General features: G+C 41.0%; 1 protein-coding gene across 1 annotated transcript in view; it reads left to right on the top strand.

Annotated features, from left to right (window-relative positions):
- Nucleotides 1-25,020, top strand: part of ADGRL3 (adhesion G protein-coupled receptor L3) — a 604,084-nt gene that overhangs the window by 197,480 nt on the left and 381,584 nt on the right. The window contains exons 4-5 of the mRNA XM_066574505.1: nucleotides 4,676-4,889; nucleotides 16,883-16,992. Coding sequence (XP_066430602.1) covers nucleotides 4,676-4,889; nucleotides 16,883-16,992 — 324 coding nt within the window. The remainder of the gene's footprint in view (nucleotides 1-4,675; nucleotides 4,890-16,882; nucleotides 16,993-25,020) is intronic.

Below are 25,020 nucleotides of genomic sequence, written 5' to 3'. Positions count from 1 at the left end.
TATATTACCAACATTTTTCTTAATTAAAAGCAGACAGTGAAACATCGTCCATTTTTGTAATCTGTTTTACTCCCACCAGCGGTTGGGGATGAACAAAGCTCGTTCTGCTTCCAGCGACCGTTGTGTTTGTACCTGGGCGATCAATATGCTTTGGGTGGAATGTTAAAGCTAATATTCTTGGCTTTAACAGATTCCAAAAACATGTTGATAGGCCTCAGAAAATGGAAGCTACAGTCGTTAAGGTGGAGTCAGGAATACTGAACTTACAGCTGTCATCTTAGTGTGTGTGCAGAAGTGAGAGTGAATGGGAGGGGGGACGAGCGGGCGACAGAGGAGCTCTGTGATTCTACTCTATATCTACCTATCAAGGGGAGGGGGGACATTATACTCATGTTATCACCCCCGTATCAGCAAGCCAAGGTTACAAGCAGCACACCTCTCTCCCAAACATGGGCAGGGATTAAATATTCAATGCAACAGCCGCATGGATCCGGACCATATCCACCAGTACAATAGCCAAACGAAAAGAAGTGGCGGCATTGAATGGTGCAAAAGAAATCTTCGTCTTCATTCCCCCATAACAGAGGAGACACGGCGTATCGATCTCAAAGCAGGTCTTTGTCAAGTTAACCATGTACACAACAGACGTAGTTTAAATAGAGAGTAAGCATACAAAATCCCCAATCCCCAATCCCCAATCCCCACATCTAATTACACATTTAAAACAGGTGACGTATGAGTGATAAATCAGGTGTTATGAAGCGCCTACGTTTATTACATACATTAGATCCACTCTGCTGTACATGGCCACTCCATCCATCGGGTCCGGTGCCGCATCCTTGGAGAGGTTTACGCATGCGTGTCTCAAAAGTACTGTGCAAGTTCGGAAGTATACAAAATCATGTGTAGATCGCGATGTAATGTCGCGTCATCAAACAGGTACGTGTGAAGTCACATGTGAGTGATGTAATCAATACATCGCGCCTGCGTACAAAGACTTCATAATGAAAAAGGTATCAACAGCGCTATGTGGCCACCCTGACAAAGTAGTCAAGGCAACGCTCCACGCCTGCGCATTGATGGACAGCGTAGAAAATCGCCGTACAGGCAAAAAAGAGACAATATCCCTCTTATGCATGAATAAACAATAGAAAAGCCTCAGGTACAGATCCTATAATTAAAAATAAAGGGGCTGTAATCAGGGGCAATCTTCAAGTATCAATCCCTTAGATTTTGAATATAAAGTATATACCGTATCTCATATCGTGTCTCCTCTGTTATGGGGGAATAAAGGTTGAGATTTCTTTTGCACCCATCAATGCTGCCACTTCTTTTCATTTGGCTATCACCCCCGTATCAATCACACAGCATATTTGCTCTCTGATTGTCACATATGGGGGTTTTCTCAGAAAAGTAGTGAAATGATGAGGACTTGCTCAGCTATCACTCCTCTACACCGTTTAACCCCACAGATGCTGCATTAATTGCTAATTGTGGAATCTAAATGTTTTTTATAGGAAAAAAAAACACTTTTCTCCTTACATTAGGTTTAAATATTGAAAAGATAGAAAGAGCAAAAAACACTACGTATAATGAGTACTGTGACATCCACAACATCCCATACTATCAAATATATCATTTATCAAGCATGGAAAAGTCCATTAAAACCTTCAAGCCATTTCCTAATCCTCTCACTTCCCCTAAACAGGAATGAAATAGCATGTTAAAAAATCACACCTCAAAATGGTACCGATTATAACTACAGGTTGTCTCACACAAACCGGGCCTGAAACCAATGAGCGGTCCAGGCAGCATATGATGAAAGACAGGCTTATGTTCTTTATTCCTCCATATGGGAAGCACCAGCCACGTTTGGACCTGTTAATGGGTCTTAATTAGAGATGAGCGAACGTACTCGTTTCGAGTAATTACTCGATCGAGCACCGCAATTTTCGAGTACTTCAGTACTCGGGTGAAAAGATTCGGGGGGCGCCGGGGGGCGGCGGAGCGGGGGGTAGCAGCGGGGAACAGGGGGGAGCCCTCTCTCTCTCCCTCTCCCCCCTGCAACCCCCCACTCACCCACGGCGCCCCCCAAATCTTTTCGCCCGAGTACGGAAGTACTCGAAAATCGTGGTACTCGGGCGAAAAAGGGGCGTGGCCGAGTACGCTCGCTCATCTCTAGTCTTAATCATGCTTTTATATCAACGCCTAGACTGCACATGTGTTTCTGGATGATTATGTGGTTTTGATCCGGACCAGAAATCCGGGCTTTGCATTCTGCCTTATCAATCAGGCATGCACTCACCAGGAGACATACGGGGGTCTCCCACTGCTGCTGTGTGCCTCTTTCTTTCACAAAAACCAGGCCTGACACAGCGCTGTAGACCGAAACATAAAAATGCTCTGGTCCTGGAACGTGGCGCTGCACAAAAAGTACTTTTGTAAAATGAAAGTGTGTCATAGCGCAAAAGTGGTAAAACATAATGAATCCTCTAAATTTGGGCAATGCGCACTGATTTCAATGGCTTCATTCTCACTCTAGTTTTTACTACTGCAAAAAGCCCTCAGCTCTATTTCAGTACGCATTGCACACCAAAGCCCCCATAGGCGTCTATACGCGATACCGGCATATTTGCGCATTACGCTGTGCAATTCTGCGAGAAAAATAACTCATCTGGTACTAGTTAGGCTAGATAGTCTTAAATCCTGGGTGTGTCCCGCATCCACGTGAAATCTCCTTGTCAGCGCTAAAAGTACAGTAAGACGCAAAAAATGGGTTATTCACAGTGCAAATACCTTAAAGGGGTTGTCCCGCGCCGAAACGGGTTTTTTTTTTTTTCAACCCCCCCCCCCCCCCCCGGTCGGCGCGAGACAACCCCGATGCAGGGAGGTAAAGAAAGCTTACCGGAGCGCTTACCTTAATCCCCGCGCTCCGGTGACTTCAATACTTACCGCTGAAGATGGCCGCCGGGATCCTCTGTCTCCGTGGACCGCAGCTCTTCTGTGCGGTCCATTGCCGATTCCAGCCTCCTGATTGGCTGGAATCGGCACGTGACGGGGCGGAGCTACACGGAGCCGGCATCCTGCACGAAAGGCTCCATAGAAGAAAGCAGAAGACCCGGACTGCGCAAGCGCGGCTAATTTGGCCATCGGAGGGCGAAAATTAGTCGGCACCATGGAGACGAGGACGCCAGCAACGGAGCAGGTAAGTAAAAAACTTTTTATAACTTCTGTATGGCTCATAATTAATGCACAATGTATATTACAAAGTGCATTATTATGGCCATACAGAAGTGTATAGACCCACTTGCTGCCGCGGGACAACCCCTTTAAGCCTAAAATCAGCCATGCTGCTGAGAGGCTAGTAATGCACTGAACTCTGCGTCATATACATATACATGAGACATAAATTCAATCGGACCCGATGACCCTGGAGGTCCCTTCCAACTCTACCATGCTATGATTGGTGTTGTAGTAATCGTACTGGCCATAGAATAAAGTTATAGCCTCATGTGGCGCAGAGTGTAAGCTCTTGCTCACAACCTCAAGGTTGCAATCTGAATGGTTCAGGTAGCCGGCTCTAGGTTGACTCGGCCTTCCATCCTTCCGGCGTCGGTAAAATGAGAACCCAGCTTGGTGGGGGGTAATAAATAACAATTACCTGAAAGCGCTGCGGAATAAGTCGGCGCTATATAAATAGCAAGATTTATTTTAATTTTATTTTATCATGTCCTTTTTATTGCAGTTTGTGCGCCGTAGAAACAAGATGCACCCAGAAGACGGCGGAATTTCATTTTTTTTTTTTCATTTTACTCCATTACAATTTTTTAAAGTATATCAGTAGATTTATACGGTACATTGAAATAGAACAATTGAAAAACAAGCCCTCATACGGCGATGGGTAAATAAAGGAGTTACTCTTTTTATAATGGGGGACGAAAAATGATAATGGAAAAAAAGGGCCTCGTCATTAAGGGGTTAAGAAAAATGTTTAACATAAAAATGTGATTTCTATAATAAGTCACTTTCTGACATTCTCTTCAAAAGACCTTTTAAATGCCATTTAGAAAACTTTGAGGGGTGCAGTTTTTTAAAATGGGGTAATTTCTGGGGGTTCTAATATTCAGGCCTCTGGAAGTGACTTCACAACTAAATTGGTTCCTTAAAAATGCTTTGGGGATATTTTTTATTCAATATTAGAAAAATTACCCGTATAATTACAAGATTCCTGATTTCCAAAATAAATAAAAAGACGCTTCCAAAATGCCGCCAAGATCCGGTGGAGATGCGATGATGTTATTTACATATTAACTGGTAACTATTTTGTCATCGGTGTCTGACTCCCAACAGAGAAAATACAAATTTGAAAATGGCAAATTTTTCTGAATTGTCTATAAATTTAGGATTTAGTTTTTATAAATGAACACAAAACAAAATCATCCGAAATTTACCATCAACATGAAGTACAATGTGTGTGAAAAAGCTCCGAATGACCTGGATGAGTCAAGACATCTAGTTATCATCACATAAAGGGATGTATGTTACAGTTGACAAATGGGTCTTGGTCAGGGAGACCAAATCTGACTGCAGAGGGAGGGGCTACAATCCGTTTGCTCTTCATGCACCAAAATACGACCCGCTCATATGAAGGCCTAATATTTATTTTCTCTTTTAGCTTTCAGTAGAGCCCCAATTCCTATGGCAGTCGTTCGAAGGGAATTATCATGTGAAGGCTACCCAATAGAGTTGCGTTGTCCAGGAACTGATGTTATCATGATTGAAAGTGCCAACTACGGAAGAACTGATGATAAAATCTGTGACTCAGATCCCGCTCAGATGGAAAACATTCGATGTTATCTCCCCGATGCCTACAAGATAATGTCCCAGAGGTAGGAGTTTAACTTGTATTTCATTTCTTGCACAGATGCAGTTCTCCTGTCTCTAGCTTTACCCTTTTGTCCTGTTTTTGAATTATGAACTATTTATATAAATTGTCAATGTGTATCAGTTATTTTCAAATACTAATAGGTACTGTAGTGAAAGCATCAGCTTATAGGCCCAAACTCGAAAACCTAAAAGCCAACTAATCTAGGCTTTCCTTCTGAAGATTCTTTTGCAAGTGAGTTATCTGGGTTTTCTGGGACTACGCTGTCCCCGGGATAAGTCATCAATAGTTGATCAGCGGGGTTCCGCTGTCATTTTAGTCCTAACTAGGCACAGTGCCGTAGATTGTACAACAGCTATGCCTGGTGCTGCAGCTCAGTCCCATTTACCTGAAAGAAACCACGCTGCTCTCTGACCACATGACCGATGAAGATGATATCACATGTCTGAGAAGCCAAAGCCTCTTCATTCAGCTGGTTGGCAGAGACTCTAAGCTGCAGAACCTCAGCGATCAACTATTGATAACCTATCTTGAGGACAAGTCATCAATAGTGTAGTCCAAGAAAACACCTTTAAAGGCATAGTGTAACGTCTTACCGGCACTGGATGGGAGCCGTGGGTGTAGTAACCATGTGGGACCAGAGAGTAGTCAAGGGGAAGCTGGAAGTCATCAGCAGGTAGACACATTCACAGTACCAAGCGTAGTCAGATGGAAGCCAGGAGTCATTATTGGGTAATCACGTTTGCAGTACAATTGGATGAGGCAGGAAGCATAGTCAGAAGCCAGGAATAGTTATGGGGTAGTTCCGTTTGCAGGAGAGGATCAGGTTTAGGAGGTGATGCTTGATCAAGGCAAAGAGCACAATAATCACGCAATGCAGGAATGTCAGGCCCAGGCTTCTATAGGAAGTCCTAATCACGAACAGGCAGAGCTAGAACAAAAGGCTGTATAGTAGGTTCTGGAAAACAAGGTCAAAATATGCAGAGGAATTTGTCCAAAGGCCTGGATAGCTCAATAAGAAGGGCTACTGCTTGGAGTGCAGAAGGTTCTCAGTTTGAGTCCTGACAGTAGGCCCCCTCTTTCAGGATGGCCTTTCTATAGCTGTAGCGAGAGTAAGGTCTACCGGTAGCCTACCATCTGGGCTGTCGGTTTTATCTATTTATTTTTCTTTGATTTGATGTTTTCTGTGACGTTACTCTCCCTACAGCTATAGAATCAGACTAGCAATCATTCCTGACCTAGGGAGAGAGGGGGAGAATTTATAGAAGACAGGGAAGAGCAATTAGAAAGGGCAAAGAGGGAAAAGTTAACTATATCTAGTGCTATTGAGCTCAGAACCTGACCTATAGAAAGGGAGATAGAGAGAGCTAAAACTATTGGAGTCAAGCACCTGCAGGGCGGATATAGAGACTGAGTCTATGGCTGGTAACAGAGGATTGACCTCTTCAGATGTGAGATGTAGGTGATCCTACTAAGTGGAGACTATACTTAGTAACCAACCAATCATGTACCTGTGCAAATTGTAGGTGACTAAGTCTCTCGCCTCCGGGGGTCTGATCCTCCTTTCCCTGCTCTTAGGGCTGATGTGTTGGCTGCCTCCCTAAATTCTATGAGTTGGTGTGACAGCACATATATGGGGCTTACGTTCCCCTTAAAGTGACCGGGGACAAAACATCTGACCCTAATGAAGTAGTATTCATCGAATAGGTGTTTTGACACACAACATAAAATGTTTAACTTCACAGATATGATAATGAGGTGTAATTAAAGTAAAACAAATAAAATTGTGTTCACCTTTAGCAAATCCCATCGACACTTGCGATTCCTGAAGTAGCATCGGTCTACATCATTGTCACTAGATGTTTGTTTGATTCGTCATGAAAGATTTTAACTCCCTAATGACGCAGCCCCTTTTTTTTCCATTTATGTTTTTTCCTCCCCCCTTTAAAAAATCGTAACTCCTTTATTTATTCATTCATCGCCGTCGCTGTATGAGGGCTTGTTTTTTTGCGGTACGAGTTGAATTTTATAATGGTGCTAGTTAAAGTACCATATAATGTACTGAAAAGAAAAATGACATTCCGCCATCTTGAGTGAGTCTTGTTTCTACGGCGCACAAACTGCAACAAAAACGACATGGTAACTTTATTCTATGGATCGGTACGATTACTATGATACCAAACTTGTATGGTTTTTTTTTACTATACTACTCTTTTTTTTCAAAGACATTTCATTTTTTTCAATTCTTTTCTGCCACCATCTTCTGCGCACAATAACTTTTTTATTTTTCCATCAATGTGGTCGATCAAGGGCTCATTTTTTGCAGGATGTCCTGTAGTTTCCGTAATAAACAGCTGACGCCCGCGCTGTATGAAGAGAGGTCGCCCCACAACCTCTCTTCATACATACCCCGACGCTCCAGAATGTAAATGAATGTCCTGGAGCGGGAAGGGGTTAAACGAATTATTAAAAGTTATATTTTATGTATTTAGTCTATAGTCCAGTCAGTGAGATTGGTTGAGTCTTTCCTGGACTTTATCTGCCTCAGTGAAGTAGTTGTAGAAGTATGTTGGGCATTGTTATACGTCAACTCCACCGTTGCTAGATAATCCACCCGGTTGTCCTGAAGATGGAAGATGTAGCAGTGGAGATACTGCTCCAGAGTCTGGTTGGTTCTCTCGGTCTGGCTGTTGGACTGAGGATGAAAGGCAGAGGATAGACTCACGGTAGTTCCAAGAGCCATGCAGAAATATCTACACAGCTTCAAGGTCAGCCGAACCTCTCTGTCCATGATGATATCATCAGGAATTCTATGTAGTCGGAAAACTTCCTGGATCATCAACTTTGTCGTGTGTTCAGCGGTGGGAATTTTATTTATGGGGATAAAGTGAGCAATTTTCATGAGTCAGTCCACAACAACAAGGATGGTGTCATTTCTTTCAAGGGGGGCAGTTCCACTATAAACTCCATTGATATAGATCCCTATGGCCTGGGTGGGACTGGAAGAGGTTGTAGGAAACCCAGTGAGTGTACTCATGGTGTCTTGTTCCAGTTACATACTTTGCAAGAGGTGACATACATCTTCACAATCGTTACTGCAGTTAGGCCACCAGAAGGAACAAATCAAGAGTACTAAAGTCTTTGTGACTTCAAGGTGGCCGGCCAGCTTGGAATTGTGGACCCATTTGCGGACTTCAAGTCGACCAGCCTCAGGAACATACAGTTGCTGTTCTTGCCACTAAAGTCCATTCTTGAAGGATCCTTACTAAGGAAGACTCAGAAAAGGGTCACTTTCGTAGCCTCCCTTTAGCTTTGTTAGGAGGTTCTCAGAATGCAGGACACCCAAAAATATTTTGGGGACAGAATTGTGTGGTCTGTATTTAACTTGTCTTTAGGCTCTGAAAATATCCTGGACAAGGCATCTGCCTTGCTATTTCGAGGACCAGGCGGTAGGACGCAACAAAATTAAGCCAGAAAAAGAACAAGGCACATCATACTTGTTTAGCAGGTAATCTCTTGGCAGTACGGAGAAATTCTAGGTTTTTATGGTCAGTAAGAACCGTTACTGGATGATGGGCTCCTTCGAAGAGGTGCCTCCATTCGGTGAAAGCCACCTTGATGGCCAAAAGTTTCTTCTTCCTGACATCATAGTTTTTCTCTGTGGGTGATAGGGTGTAGGACAGAAATGCACAAGGATGTAGTTGCATTTTATCACTGTGACTCACTGCTAGGATAGCTCCCACACCAGAGATGGAGGCATCCACCTCCATGACAAAAGCAATTCTGGTCTTTGGTGGATCAGTACTGGTGCCGAAGTAAATAGAGACTTTAGTTTCTCCAAAGCAACTTGTGCCTTCGGGAAACAGGAAATGTATGTGCTTTCTTTGTGAGGGAGGTGATGAGAGAGATGACTTTTGAAAAGTCCTTGAAAAAATTTTCTGTAGACGTTTGGGAAACCGATCAGGCACTGGACTTCCTTCAAATTTCTTGAAATGGGCCAATTGAGGATAGCTTTAATCTTGCCGGGATCCATACTTTGGCTATCTGGGGAGATAATGTAACCCAGGAATTGCATTTGGATCTGTTCAGATTCACACTTTTGTAGCTTGATGTAGAGGTTATTTTTTTGGATTCATTCCAAGACCACCTGAATGTGCCTGCGATGTTCCTCTAAATTGTCAGTGACTATGAGGATGTTGTCGAGATATGCCACTACGAATTGATCCAACAGGTCTAAAAATACGTTATTGATAATGTGTTGGAATGTAGCGGGAGCATTGCAGAGACTGAATGGCATCACTAGAGATTTAGGCCTCCTTCCCACGAACGGATTTCCGCCGCATAATTCGCGGCGGAAATCCGCTGTGTTGCCCACAGCTGTTAGGCTCTATTGAACCTAATAGCTCAGTGTTCACGGTGCGGAGTTCGACCGCGGAATTCCGCACCGTGAATTCACCCATCCTCACCCACGGCATGCTCTATTTGCCACGGGTGTACGTGCGGACGGCTTCCATTGCAGTCAGTGGAAGCCGTCCGTTCATGCTATCTTCCGCTGTAGCACAGCGGAAGATAGCATGAAAACGCTTCCCCGCCCTGCTGCCGCCGCGTCATACGACGGGGCCGGCGCATCATATGACACGGCCGGCCGCATCATGTGACACGGCCGGCCGCATCATGTGACACGGCCGGCCGCATCATGTGACACGGCCGGCCGCATCATGTGACACGCGGTGGGCGTGTTACATGACGCGGTGGAGGTGTGCGGGGAAGCGTCCTGCGGGAGCGAGGACGCTGGATCCGCACGTAATTATGGGGTCTCCTGGGGAGCAACGTGACGGGCTCCGCCGTGGAATTTCGCGGCGGAGCCCATCACGGCTGTGTGCAGCCGGCCTTAAAGTGTCCATATCTTGTTCTGTAAACCGTTTTCCTTTCATCTCCTGGACAGATCTGCACCAGATTATATGCTCCTCTGAGGTACAGTTTCATAAAGTCCTTGACTGCCTGAAGCCTTTCCAGCAGTTCTGGGATTAATAAGAGAGGATAGCGATTCTTAACAGTAATCTTGTTTAGTTCCCAGTAGTCAGTGCATGGCTGAAGAGTACAGTCTTTCTTTTTAATAAAGGGAATGGGTGCTCCCACTGGGGATGGAGGAGGCTGGATGAAACCCCCCTGTAGATTTTTATCCAAATGTTACCGACAGGACCCTAATTCTGGTTCAGCGAGGTTGTAGATATTCCCAAATGGAACAGAAGATCCAGAGAGCAGCTCTATAGGACAGTCATATGGCTGATAAGGTGACAGCTGGTCAGCTTGTTTCTTGCTGCAGACATCCTTGAACATCTAGTATTGAACTAGTAACTTCTCAAAGTCCTTTTGACCATCCGTATTGTCTTGCACTGGTTTAGGGGCAGATGGTGCTATCTGGTAATTCCCTTTACAGAATTCTGAATGGAAAGCAATGGTCCTTGATTCCCAGTCGATAGAGGGATTGTAGATAGAGAACCAGGGGATCCCAAAAATCAGTGGAAATTTAGGTGATGAGATGAGCTTGAAGCTGATCATTACTTGATGGTCAGGTTTCATGCGGAGCTCCAGTTTGACTATCTCCTGTGAGACAGGTCCCGAGGACAAAGGTGAACCATCCACGGTTTTCATATCAGTTGGTATGGACTTAACTCATTTGACAATGTCTTTGTCAAGAACTAATTTTAAATCAATAAAGTTTCCTCCTGCTCCTGAATCCAGCATCACTAAACACTGCGTCTTTTGATTACCTGTTAGGACCTCTATTGGGATGACAAAATGATGGAGTTGGGGAAGGGTTTTCACACCGTCTTTAATAACCAGTGCAAAGGCTTGTTCCGTGACAGCTAGATTAGTTGTGGCCTTGATGTTGGCTAGGGTGAGAGACCTTTGGAACTTGTTTAGGCAGTTTAAAGCATAATGTCATGAGCTTCCACAATATTGGCACAGATTATCAGCACAGTGTCTTTCTTTTGCAGCGGTGGAAAAGGGGTTTGTGGATGACATCGACCTGAATCGGTTCTGGTGCGGCTTCAGTCCTTGGCGGAGGACTCAATGTGACTTGGCTAAAGGAATAAGGGGTCTTAAAACCCGGAGTATCTCTTTTTGCCACCCGGAAAGCAACCCTTTCCTGGTAGGAGGCACACAACTCTAGGAGCTCTGTCACTGGTTTCCTAAGCATGGCCACTATTTACTCCATTTTGGACTTAATTATTTTGTAGCATCTTATTGGCACTGGATAGGAGCCAAGGGTGTAGTAGCCGAGCAGGACCAGAGACCAGAGAGTAGTCAGGAGGAAGCTGGAGGTCATCAGGTGGATGTCACTTAGTCAGGTGGAAGCCGGGGGTCGCTATTGGGTAGTCACATTTGCAGTGCAAATGGATGAGGCGGAAAGTGTAGACAGGTGGAACTAAGGAGTCATTATCAATTAGTCTTTGCAGGAATAGTGGAGGAGCAGGTAACGTGGAGCTTGACTAAATGGTGCTGTAAAGTAGAATAATCACACAAAGAGGGAATATCAAGGGCAGGCTTTTATAGAGGGTCCCAATTAGCGGTAGGGCAGGACCAGGACAGAGAGGCAGGAACTAGATCAGGAGAAATACAGAGCAAAGCTAGGTTTCAGCAAAGGAAATGTCCAAGTCCTAGATGACCTAGTGGTGAGAACTGCCGACTGGAATGCAGGAGGTTACGTGTTAGAGCCCTGACAGTCAGACTGAAATGAGCAACCAGACTCTTGAGCCATACCTCCGCTGATTCGTTTTCTACCTCCAGGATGATTGGGTGGACTACTTGTCAGAAATTGCCTATGATAACATTAAACATAGTTCTACATCTCTCCGTGTTGAGCTGTTCAGCCTGCTGGACAACTTCCCTGCCTAACCTTGCCCAGTTCTTGCTCCTGCAACCCAGCTGCTAATTAGCACCATCCTGTACTGATTAGCCAGACTGTATAAACCTGGCTGTGTCTCTTCCTCAGTGTGAGATTATTGTGCTCCTAGCCAGTATTTAAGCTCCACCACCCCACCATCAGGATGACAGATTACTGGTAGGGGTTGGAGAGGACCCAGCAGTCATGGTGCACACCGGCACCAATGACAAAGTTTGAGGTAGGTGAGAGGTTCTTAAAAACAATTTCAGGGAACTAGAATGTAAGCTTAGCAACCCCAAAAAGATCTGAAAAACTCTGAATACACAGATAAGGAATATATGAAAAAAAATCTTTATTTACCAATCATATATTAAAATATTACTATTTAAAATGTATAAGTTTAACAAGAGAGCGCAGCCCTCACACAAAAACAGTACATCAGTCAAATGTGCATTACATAATGGTTGATGTCCCATATGCCTGTTACCATGTATAACCGGCATCATATCACAATACATTAATAGTAGTCAGTCACATATTACCTCGCAAAATAAATGAACATACTTATACCATATAAAGCACAGACCTAGAAGCACCCTGACACAGTGTGTCAGCCAGAAGATGGCTGCTTCTGGAGGATTTTTTGGGGGTACTGGTGTAAGCTTAGGGCAAGGACCTGACACTTGCCCTACAGTTTCTGCACACCACATTACATTCCTCTTTAGGTATCCCCCTCTTTCCACTTGATAAACATTTATTTTCTCTTTTTTAGCTTGTATGCAAGTTTTATTGTTATTTCACAATATTCCCAACCTTCTTGGACATTTCTGTCCTTAAGAACATCCAGCCGTTGGATTCTTCCCCTTTCTGAGTTCATTAAAACCTGCCTTCTGAAATCCAACCTTGAGGTCTGACTCTTCTCAGGTCTTCCTCCTCTTGTTATCCAACATCCAAGGATATCATGATCACTGCCTTAGGAGGTCCCGGCCACCCTTACTTCCCCAACCATTCCCTCCCTGTTGGTAAGAATTAGGTCCAAGATAGCGGACCCCCTTGTTTTCTCTTCTACCTTCTGGAAGATAAAGTGGTCAGCAAGAGCGGATAAGAATCTGTTGGATCCATTACTTTTACCTGAGAGATTCCCAACAAATGTCTGGATTGTGGAAAGACTTCCTTCATATCACCTGCTTGACCGGGTAGCCTATGGTAAATGCCTTAAATGATGTCTTTTCTGTTGTTCTTTCCTTATATTCTTACCCGGTTTCTACAGATCTACCTTTCTCTTCCAATTTTATTTAGTCAGTTTCTTATAAAAGTGGTTGGTAAGGCAGGACACGTAACTGGTGCCGCGGAACACCTGGATATGGTTCCGAAAGAAACTCATTGCCAAAAAAATCAAACACCTGAAGGAGTTGTTAAGTGAATCTTAGCATAATAATCATCTATCTAATAAATATGAATATGTGATTATTATGCTACTTAATATTGTGCTAATTATTTCATTCTAATAGTTAATAGTCTTTAATTACTTTGCGAACCAATTTTAATTAATTATTTTAATTAACTGTTGTGCAACCTTTTTCTTGATAATTGTAGACTAGTTGCTAGTATTATTTTAATCTGTATGATCAATGTATTTTACAGTATTTAGGTCCATAAGATTACTATTAGAGATGAGCGAGTATACTCGCTAAGGCTAACTATTCGAGCGAGTAGTGCCTTAGCCGAGTATCCTCCCGCTCGTCTGTAAAGATTTGGGTGCCGGCGCGGGTGACAGGTGAGTTGCAGCGGTGAGCGGGGGGGCGAGAGAGATCTTCCCTCCGTTCCTCGCCGCTCTCCCCCGCCGTTCCCCGCCCCCCGCCGTTCCCCAAATCTTTAGAGACGAGGGGGAGGATACTCAGCTAAGGCACTACTCGCTCGAATAGTTAGCCTTAGCGAGTATACTCGCTCATCTCTAATAACTATATATGGGTAAACCGTCAATTCTTTGATAAGTAATCAGTAGGATTAGTTATAAACATGTATTAGTATTGGCGTTCTTTGTCGCAAAAGAATGTGCTAATAAAGTTGAATGAAGTGTTGGAATGCCACCGCGCTCCATGGCTAGGTCCTATGATCGTTTCACTCTGTAGGTGGAGATTGTCTCTCCTCCCTTATCGATTACGTCACAATGCATCGGTCTGGGCATATGATGGACATCTCTATGTAAGTTCCTTTACATATATGTACCTATATGCATTCTTTTATTATGTATGCTTGACAAAGGCACAAATTTGTAGTGCCGAAACGCGTAGCAATAACATTTTCATAGACTGCACTATTGAGTATTAGTGCTACTTTGGACCCTTGGAGCGCGGTGCCTTTTTAGGCATTATACTTTCCTTCTGGATTTTTAGTCTTTGTACTTCCTTTTCACTTCTAATAGCAAGGTTCTCAATTGTATTCATTAGCTGCATATTTTGGCTTTTCACTTCGCTTCCCAAATTGTTTTAATTTTAAAGCTCTCCCGATGAGTGTAGGAAGGCACCTGCCAAATTATATGCTTTTCCGCTGTAAGGTGCAACCCATCTCTAGCAAGGTGTCCATCATATAAATAATGCACTCCATGGTTTAGAAATCCAAATCCTTTCTGACAGCACTGCTAGTGTAGCAATAACAATTGCTAAAAGGTATGTCTTTAGGTTTCCAAATTAATTATTTATATTTGAGCTCAAAGTAACTTGCAAAGCACACAAACATTGGATGTAATTGGAAGTCATCTGTTTTATTGCATTAACAAACAGCAATATGTATACAGAAGACATTTGCTATGAGGCTAAAACAGGCCTCACTTGTTATTATTTATTATCATTGGTTAGTAAACCTAAACAAGAATATTAATATCTTAGTTGGCAGGCAGACTTCTCTCCAGCAGATTGGAACTATAGGTAACAGATTTCTCAAAACAAAATGTACAAAAATGTATAAACAATAAGATATAGTTTCTTCCCACAGAACACATTGTGCTGACACCGACCGTCAGTCCGGATTCTTTATCTCCCCAGCATAGGTCATTCTCTTTGACCAAGGCCTTTTTGAATTGTTATTGCATATCTGCAAAATTCTTGTTAAAGAAAAATGACAGTGATACGACAGAGGCAGAGCAGAGGTATACAAGATGCCCGACACTACCCTTGTCTAGCTGCTACCTTCATTAATCCACAAGCCACTACTTCAGATGAATCCATGCAAGAGGGTCATACTGCTTTGTCCACAGAGGAAAGAATATGCCACCTGACTCAAAGCCTGTGTGTCTATTGTGTACACAGGGATTATATCCATGTAAATTGTCCTGTTCATCCCCCACAGCCTTTAGATTCCTTTTGTAACTCTCAAAAAACCCATAGGTCTCAATTCCATCAGTCATTCATCCTACAGGAACACATCTCCTTTCAAGTGGTTCCAGTCCATATTCAAGTATGTGGCCTTCTTGCCAAAGAAACCTCATCCCTGGCCATTCAACAGTCTTCTAGCTCTCTGCTTCTGGGCTCTGTTTAGCTCTGTATACACTTTCATTGACTGGATGTCTGTCCAAAGTAAATGATGGGGATCTTCTTTTTTCAACATTGCCTTCAATGACTAAATCATTACCTGGTATTGCTGCTTAAACAGGGTTTCCAGGCAAAAATACTATAGATGACCTATCCTGAGGATAAATCAGGGGCTGCCGCTTCGAATCCCGGCTAATCAGCTGATTTGGCGTCTGCCGTCAGCATTAAGATACACAAGAGTTGGAGTGGAAACCGCTGCTCCATTCTTGGTGTATTGGCGGGCACTGGCAACCTCAGGCACAGCTCAACTGATTTCAGGGGTGAGAGCAGCAGCTATTGCTTCCACCCCTGTGTATCCCAGCGCTGACACCTGATTAGCTGATCGCCTGGGGTCCCAAGTGGCAGACTTAACTGATCAACTATTGATGTATTATCCTGAGGATAGGCCATCAATAGTGTTTTTGCCTGGTATACATTTTTAAGTCTACTTCTCCAATAATAAGACATTGAAGACTTTTTTTAAAATACAGAGCAGAAATTTTTACAGCGCATTGTCCCCATAATTGTGATCGGGACGATCACTCCTGGTCATATTCTTCAAAACCAGCACAGCTGCAGCAAATGCTATGGGAAAGAGAGGCAACAGACATGCTAGGCAATATCAGCCTATGCCTGTTAGGGATATCCTCAATCAATACATTCTGGTCTACCTAGATGATACCTTAGTCTGCTCCATATATCTGTACATTGGTCTAGCACTGGTCCGAAGTTCTTTCTGTAATTCTCTACATGTCAAATTGGAAAAATGTCCATATGGTAATTATATTCCCTAAGTTATTATCATCTATTGAGGGCCTTCATATGGATCCAGTCAAAGGAGCTATTTATTTGAAATTGGCCTTAACCCATAGATCTGAAGGCTCTTCAGAGAGCAGGTTACAAATTCTCTCAGGTGGTTTCTCCACTCACTGTCCTAACCTGGAAGGGGCTAATGCTTCTTATTGGCCAACGGCTCCAGTTCAATCTATCTGCAATCCCAGAAGATGCTTCTCTTTGGCTCTGGTCCTTCATCGATCTGCTTATAATAATATAATAATAATGTTTATTTGTATAGCGCCAACTTATTCCGCAGCACTTAAAGGGGTTATACCAAAATTACAAGTTATCCTTTTCTATTTTTCTATTTCAATGGGGCTGACCAAAATACTCTTGCCAGTCAGGTACCTCTGCAGTCCCATTGAAAGTGAATGGAGTGTTAGTGCATTTTCACGACCAGCACTCCATTCAGTGTCCTCACTGCGGGAGGAGGGGGGGGTGCAGTAACCTCGCAGTGAGAAGGCCCCTTATTCTCCACATCAGAGGGGGTTTCAGTGTTATTTTGGGATGAGTCTTGAATTTTAATATTTTTGCTGTAGACATACAGTATTTGGACAATTATAGAGAGAACACACAAAACAGTGGAAAACTTCAAAATTGTTTTGGAGAGTTCAGATTTTACAGATATTTGATTAATTGAAGATATAAAATTGTATAAAGATGCTAAACAAGTCCTTCAAAGCTTATTTTCCATTTCAGATGCAATAATCGAACTCAGTGTGCTGTTGTGGCTGGACCCGACGTGTTTCCCGACCCGTGCCCAGGGACTTACAAGTATCTAGAAGTTCAGTATGAATGTGTCCCTTACAGTGAGTATTGTTTGGCCATTGCTTTTTTTAATGCTATATGGGATATAAGAGTTCTGTATTACTTTATATCATAATGGCACTTTTATAAACTCCCGGATGGATGTTCATTTAGTAAGTTCATATGAAGAAGTCTGGGGTTTACCAGGGATCCGCAGTATTAGTTGTAGTATTAGTAGTAGGATTATTTGTAGGATTAGTAGCAGTATTAGTTGTAGTATTGTAGTATTAGTAGTAGTATTAGTAGTAGCATTAGTAGTGATATTAGTTGTACTATTAGTAGTAGGATTAGTAGTATTAGTAGTAGTATTAGTTGTATTATTAGTAGGATTAGTAGTGATATTAGTTGTAAGATGAGTTGTAGCATTAGTAGTATTAGTTGTAGTATTAGTTGCAGTATTAGTCATAGTGTTAGTTGTAGGATTAGTAGTGATATTAGTTGTAGTATTAGTTGTAGTATTAGTTGTAGTATTAGTTGCAGTATTAGTGGCAGTATTAGTCATAGTGTTAGTTGTAGTATTAGTTGTAGTATTGGTAGTATTAGTTGCAGCATTAGTTGTAGTGTTAGTTGTAGTATTAGTTGTAGTATTAGTAGTATTAGTTGTAGTATTAGTTGCAATGTTAGTCGTAGTGTTAGTCGTAGTATTAGTTGTAGTATTAGTAGTGATATTAGTTGTAGTATTAGTAGTGATATTAGTTGTAGGATTAGTTGTAGTATTAGTAGTGTTAGTCGTAGTATTAGTTGTAGGATTAGTTGTAGCATTAGTTGCAGCATTAGTTGCAGCATTAGTTGCAGTATTAGTTGTAGGATTAGTTGTAGGATTAGTTGTAGGATTAGTTGTACTATTAGTAGTATTAGTTGTAGCATTAGTTGCAGTATTAGTTGCAGTATTGGTTGTAGGATTGGTAGTGATATTAATTGTAGGATTAGTTGTAGTATTAGTACCCTGTTTCCCTGAAAATAAGACAGTCTCATATTAATTTTTGTTCAAAAAGGTTTAACTTTTTTACATGTATAGCTGCCTGGAGACTATTTAAATTGACTTTTTTAATTAACTGTTAGCAGGGCTTAATTTTGGAGTAGGGCTTATATTTCAAACATCCTCAAAAAGCCTGAAAAATCATTTTGCATCCTCAAAAATTCTGGAAAATCATGCTATGTCTTATTTTCAGGGAAACAGTGTAGTAGTATTAGTTGTAGTATTAGTTGCAGTATTAGTTGTAGTATTACTTGTAGTATTGGTAGTAGGATTAGTAATAGGATTAGTAGCAGTATTAGTTGTAGTGGTAGTAATAGTTGCAGTATTAGTAATAGTATTAGTTGTGGTAGTGTTAGTTGCGGTAGTATTAGTTATAGTATTAGTTGCAGTATTAGTAGTAGTAGTAGTTGCAGTATTAGTAGTAGTAGTTGCAGTATTAGTAGTAGTAGTTGCAGTATTAGTTGTAGTATTAGTTGTATTAGTAGTTGTATTAGTTGTAGTATTAGTAGTAGCATTAGTTGCAGTATTAGTTGCAGTATTAGTAGTATTAGTTGAAGTATTAGTAGTAGTAATAGTTGTAGTATAGGAGTAGTCTTAGTTGTAGTATTAGTAGTAGTATTAGTTGTATTAGTAGTAGTATTAGTTATAGTATTAGTTGTAGTAGTATTAGTTGTAGTAGTTGTAGTAGTAGTTGTAGTATTTGTAGTATTAGTAATAGTATTAGTTGTATTAGTAGCTGTATTAGTAGTAGTAGTATTAGTAGTTGTATTAGTAGCAGTATTAGTTGTAGTATTAGTTGTAGTATTAGTAGTAGTAATAGTAGCAGTATTAGTTGTAGTATTAGTAGTAGTATTAGTTGTATTAGTTGTAGTATTAGTAGTAGTAATAGTAGCAGTATTAGTTGCAGTGTTAGTTGTAGTATTAGTAGTAGTATTAGTTGTATTAGTAGTAGTATTAGTTGTATTAGTAGTAGTAGTAGTAGTAGTATTAGTTGCAGTATTAGTTGCAGTGTTAAGTTGCAGTATTAGTTGCAGTATTAGTTGTAGGATTAGTGGTAGTATTACTTGTAGTATTAGTAGTAGTAGTATTAGTTGCAGTATTAGTAGTATTAGTAGTAGTATTAGTTGTAGTATTAGTTGCAGTGTTAGTTGTAGCATTAGCTGTAGTATTAGTTGTAGCATTAGTTGTAGTATTAGTTGCAGTATTAGTAGTAGTATTAGTTGCAGTGTTAGTTGTAGTATCAGTTGCAGTGTTAGTTGTAGTATCAGTTGTAGTATTAGTAGTAGTATGACTTGTAGTATTAGTTGCAGTATTAGTAGTATTAGTAGTAGTATTAGTTGCAGTGTTAGTTGTAGCATTAGTTGCAGTATTAGTAGTAGTCTTAGTTGCAGTGTTAGTTGTAGTATCAGTTGCAGTGTTAGTTGTAGTATTAGTAGTAGTATTACTTGTAGTATTAGTGGTAGTATTAGTGGTAGTATTAGTAGTAGTATTAGTTGCAGTAGTAGTATTAGTTGAAGTATTAGTAGTAGTAGTATTAGTTGCAGTGTTAGTTGCAGTATTAGTAGTAGTATTAGCTGTAGTATTAGTTGTAGTATTAGTTGCAGTATTAGTTGCAGTATTAGTTGTAGTATTAGTTGTAGTATTAGTTGTAGTAGTATTATTTGTAGTATTAGTGGTAGTATTACTTGTAGTATTAGTGGTAGTATTAGTAGAAGTATTAGTTGCAGTATTAGTAGTAGTATTAGTTGTAGTAATAGTAGCAGTATTAGTTGCAGTATTAGTTGTAGTGTTAGTTGTAGTATTAGTAGTAGTATTAGTTGTATTAGTAGTAGTAGTAGTAGTTGTAGTAGTTGTTGTAGTATTAGTAGTAGTATTAGTTGTATTAGTTGCAGTGTTAGTTGCAGTGTTAGTTGCAGTATTAGTTGTAGTATTAGTTGCAGTATTAGTAGTAGTATTAGTTGCCGTGTTAGCTGCAGTATTAGTTGTAGTATTAGTTGCAGTATTAGTTGCAGTATTAGTTGTAGTATTAATTGCAGTATTAGTTGTAGTATTAATTGCAGTATTAGTTGTAGTATTAGTTGTAGTATTAGTGGTAGTATTACTTGTAGTATTAGTTGCAGTATTAGTAGTAGTATTACTTGTAGTATTAGTGGTAGTATTACTTGTAGTATTAGTAGTAGTATTAGTTGCAGTATTAGTAGTAGTATTGCAGTGTTAGTTGTAGTAGTCTCAATATTAGTAGTAGTATTAGTTGCAGTATTAGTTGTAGTATTAATAGTAGTAGTTGCAGTATTAGTTGTATACGCAGTAGTAGTTGTATTAGTTGTATTAGTAGTTGTATTAGTAGTAGTATTAGTTGCAGTATTAGTAGTAGTATTAGTAGTAGTATTAGTTGTAGTATTAGTTGTAGTAGTAGTAGTTGCAGTATTAGTAGTAGTGTTAGTTCTAGTAATAGTTGTAGTGTTAGTTGCAGTGTTAGTATTAGTAGTAGTATTAGTTGTATTAGTAGTATTATTAGTTGCAGTATTAGTAGTAGTAGTATTAGTTGTAGTATTAGTTGCAGTATTGGTAGTAGTATTAGTTGCAGTATTGGTAGTAGTATTAGTAGTAGTATTAATGTAGTATTAGTGGTCGTATTAGTAGTAGTATTAGTTGCAGTATTAGTAGTAGTATTAGTAGTAGTATTAGTTGTAGTAGTTGCAGTAGTTGCAGTATTAGTTGTAGTAGTAGTAGTTGCAGTATTAGTTGTAGTATTGGTTGTAGTATTAGTTGTAGTATTAATAGTAGTGTTAATTCTAGTAATAGTTGTAGTGTTAGTTGCAGTGTTAGTATTAGTAGTAGTTGTAGTATTAGTATTAGTTGTAGTGTTATTCGTATTAGTAGTAGTATTAGTTGTAGTATTAGTTGTAGTTGTAGTATTAGTCGTATTAGTAGTAGTATTAGTTGTATTAGTAGCAGTATTAGTTGTATTAGTTGTAGTTATAGTATTAGTATTAGTTGTAGTGTTAGTCGTATTAGTAATATTAGTTGTAGTATTAGTTGTATTAGTAGTAGTATTAGTATTAGTTGTAGTAGTATTAGTAGTAGCATTAGTAGTAGTATTAGTTGTATTAGTTGTAGCATTAGTTGTAGTTGTAGTATTAGTATTAGTTGTAGTGTTAGTCGTATTAGTAGCAGTAGTATTAGTTGTAGTATTAGTTGTAGTAGTTGTAGTATTAGTATTAGTTGTAGTGTTAGTCGTATTAGTAGTAGTAATATTAGTTGTAGTATTAGTTGTATTAGTAGTAGTATTAGTATTAGTTGTAGTAGTATTAGTAGTAGCATTAGTAGTAGTATTAGTTGTATTAGTTGTAGCATTAGTTGTAGTTGTAGTATTAGTATTAGTTGTAGTGTTAGTCGTATTAGTAGTAGTAGTATTAGTTGTAGTATTAGTTGTAGTAGTTGTAGTATTAGTATTAGTTGTAGTGTTAGTCGTATTAGTAGTAGTATTAGTTGTAGTATTAGTATTAGTTGTAGTATTAGTAGTATTATTAGTTGTAGTATTAGTTGTAGTGTTAGTCGTATTAGTAGTAGTATTAGTAGTAGTATTAGTAGTTGTATTAGTAGTAGTATTAGTAGTAGGATTAGTTGTAGTATTAGTAGTAGTATTAGTAGTAGTATTAGTTGTAGTATTAGTAGTAGTATTAGTTGTAGTATTAGTAGTAGTATTAGTAGTTGTATTAGTAGTAGTATTAGTAGTAGGATTAGTTGCAGTATTAGTTGTAATATTAGTTGCAGTATTAGTTGTAGGATTAGTTGCAGTATTAGTTGCAGTATTAGTTGCAGTATTAGTTGTAGAAGTAGTTGTAGTATTAGTTGTATTAGTTGTAGTAGTAGTTGTAGTATTAGTTGTAGTATTAGTTGTAGTATCAGTATTACTTGTAGTATTAGTAGTAGGATTAGTTGTAGTAGTAGTAGTAGTATTAGTTATAGTATTAGTTGAAGTGCAGCCAGAAATGATCATGAACGTTTTGGTACATGCGACCTTTGTCAACTCGTATGACTACAATTCCAGAAGGACACAAATCACTCAAAGATAAATCCACATTAAGTATGAAAAGCAAACAGCGAAGGGAAACACAACATTTAGGTCAAATAACAATTCTTAATTAGCAGATTACAAGAACCTGTCTGAAAGGAAGCCTTGGAGTAAGCCGCATGTGAAGCGCAGGCCATACGTAATACACTGCATAGGGGCGGCATTTTCATGCGCAACCCCAATATGAATTAAAAAAAAAATTTTAAGTCCCCCTGCGCACGACTATAAGTGTGATACGCGGCCGAGCGCACGCAGCCACATGCGGTCTCTGCTGTTACAGCCGACGTTTGCTAATTCGGTAAAATGCTGCGGATAGACCCACAGCGTTTTACTGATACGTTACTGGGCACGAGCCCCTATAGTCCAAGAGATGCCCCAGCAAAAGCATTACAGCATCGATAGAATAAAGCATCCACCAATGCAAACCCGCCGTCACCACAAACATCACCAACACGGGTGCAGATTACACGGCAGACAGGCTGATGCTTTACACCAACCTGCTCGGAAGCACAAGGAACTGGACGACCGCAGCCGGACGGCACTGACTACGGGGTCAGTGTCTTTACACAGGCAAGGTGCATGCGTGTCCAGATGACCCTTCACCTTCCATCTATAGTGCCTGGCACCGCCACAGCGCCGGCACGAGCCTTCAGACATGACCCTGCAGCACACAGCTATGAAAACCCGCTGCGGCCAGTGAGCCGGCGTGATACCTGTCCAACCAGGGCAGGCGAAACACCGGGCCTCCAACAGCATTAGGAGAGAGAAATGGCGTAACGTGAATAATAATGGCTAAGATAGGAATATTAACAGAGGCGAGCAAACAAAAAGAGCTCCAATGAATTAAGATAAGCAAGAAAAAATATACAAATGTCAAAATAAAAAACTAAATGTATATATATGACCCAACGATACAATCCTGTCAGCACAAGGCAGCCGGATCCTGGGGCTTTAACCCTATTCTTCTCATAGTACATATATAAGATGCAGTAAACAATGCAGCTGTCTACATATGTAAGATGCAGTAAACAATGCAGCTGTTTACATATGTATGACTAGCGGTCCGGCCCTACAGTTCGTGTGGCGACCCTCTCGCACACATCGGCAGATGCTCGCAGGTTAGGGCGCTATCCCAGCCGTTTTCATGTCTTGCGGTTATTTCATCACTACAGGTGTTACATTCCTCAGAGCTCACCTGCATTAATACGTGCTGTGCAGTTTAGCGGGCGCCTCCCATCATCAATGTGTACATTGTGGGAGGTTCACATACATAAGATAGTGTGAACTGATGTCTAATCTTATTATAATGTGTGACATTCAGCTATTCCGTTATGTGGAATATTGCGTTTGGGTGGTTTTTGTGTTTTTGTTGGTCTGTTTTCTTTTGCCGGACTTTGCCGATTGATTGCATAATTAGACCCTTGCACTTGCAGTTTGGTCTCCTGATGATCACATGGCTTTAATTGCTACTGTCCCACTTGGAGGGGTTTTTAATACATTGTGTTGTTTTTATTTCACTTGCTAGGACTAAGGGTGCATTCAGACGACCGTATATCGGCCGGGTATTAGCTCCCAGCTGATATACGGTGTCTCTCTCTGCAGGGGGAGGAGGCTGGGGGAGGAGGCTGGAAGAGTCGGGAGCAGTGCTCTGAGCTCCCGCCCCCTCTCTGCTTCCTCTCTACCTCTCTCCGCCCCTCTGTACTATTTGCAATGAGAGGAGGTAGAACGGGGGCTGGGCTAAGTTGCGGGAATTAGCTCTGCCCCTGTCCCGCCTCTCCTCATTGAAAATAGTGCAGGGGGGTGGAGAGGAGGCAGAGAGGGGGCGGGAGCTCAGAGCACTGCTCTCGCCTCTTCCAGCCTCCTCCCCCTGCAGAGAGAGACGCCATATATCGGCCAGCGTGAAAACTCAGCCGATATACGGTCATCTGAAATAGCCCTAAGGGAGCTGGATGGCATCAGGAACACGTTTTTGTGCATCCTAGTCATTTTTGGTGAACACGATCTCAGTATCTTTTATTAGAGGCATGTTAAATTAAAGTTTGGTGTTTTTATAAATTTTTCCCTCTGGATGAGCTGGACTTTTTTTTTTCTTTTTTGCATGTGCTCAATAACCTGAAGCCTTAAATGAGATATATCGTAAATGAAGCAATACTGGCAAGTCTCCTCTTATACGTGAGCCTGGATTTGTGTTGTGCCATGCAGTCCTCTAGATGCTGGGTGATCTTCTTAACATACACAAGACTGCCCAGACACATGGGAAGATAGACCACACAACTCAATGTGCATGGAGAAAAACCACATACTGCAAACTGCTGTCCAGAATGAGAATGCGCAACTCCGATACCCTTAGTCACGTTTGAACAATGGCTGCAGATCAAACAGGGAAATGTTCCCAAGCATGGTGTTTGTACAAACCGTTCTTTAGTAATCCTTGTCATCCGCTCGGACCCGTATAGCATAAATACTCTTAGATCTACAACACGTTAATGGAGGGGAATTAGACTCACAAGTAGCTGGATTCTGTAAGTAACGAATGGCCCATTCGATTTTCAGTAGCAACGGATGATTTGCCATAACTTATGCAATTCAATCCTCTGACGGATGTTGTGATACAACCATGGGGGACGCCCCCGAGACGTTTCATCCCACCTCACAATGTGGTAGCATCAAAAAGAATTTTACCTTTTTAAATTGAGAGCGCTACAGGGACATGTGAAAAGTTTTGAGCGGTGAGGGTCTGGATGCAGGTGCTGAGTCCCCCACTGATCACTAGAATGAAGCAACAGAGTATCGCTACTGCTTGCTAGCTGAAGACTGGCACATAGACTTTCTATTGAGCCCGACTTCAGTTAGCGAGCAGTCACAGCACTCTGAGGAGCGTTTCTGCTGCTTCATGGTAGCTTGTGAGTAGGGATCTTGGCACCCGCACTGCCACCAATCAAAAATGTTGATATATTCCTCTGACCTCAAAAG

Source organism: Eleutherodactylus coqui, chromosome 7 (assembly GCF_035609145.1).
Source record: "Eleutherodactylus coqui strain aEleCoq1 chromosome 7, aEleCoq1.hap1, whole genome shotgun sequence".
Taxonomy (NCBI): Eukaryota; Metazoa; Chordata; class Amphibia; order Anura; family Eleutherodactylidae; genus Eleutherodactylus; species Eleutherodactylus coqui.
The sequence above is the reverse complement of the archived record's forward strand: the minus strand, read 5'-3'. Positions and strand labels throughout refer to the sequence as shown.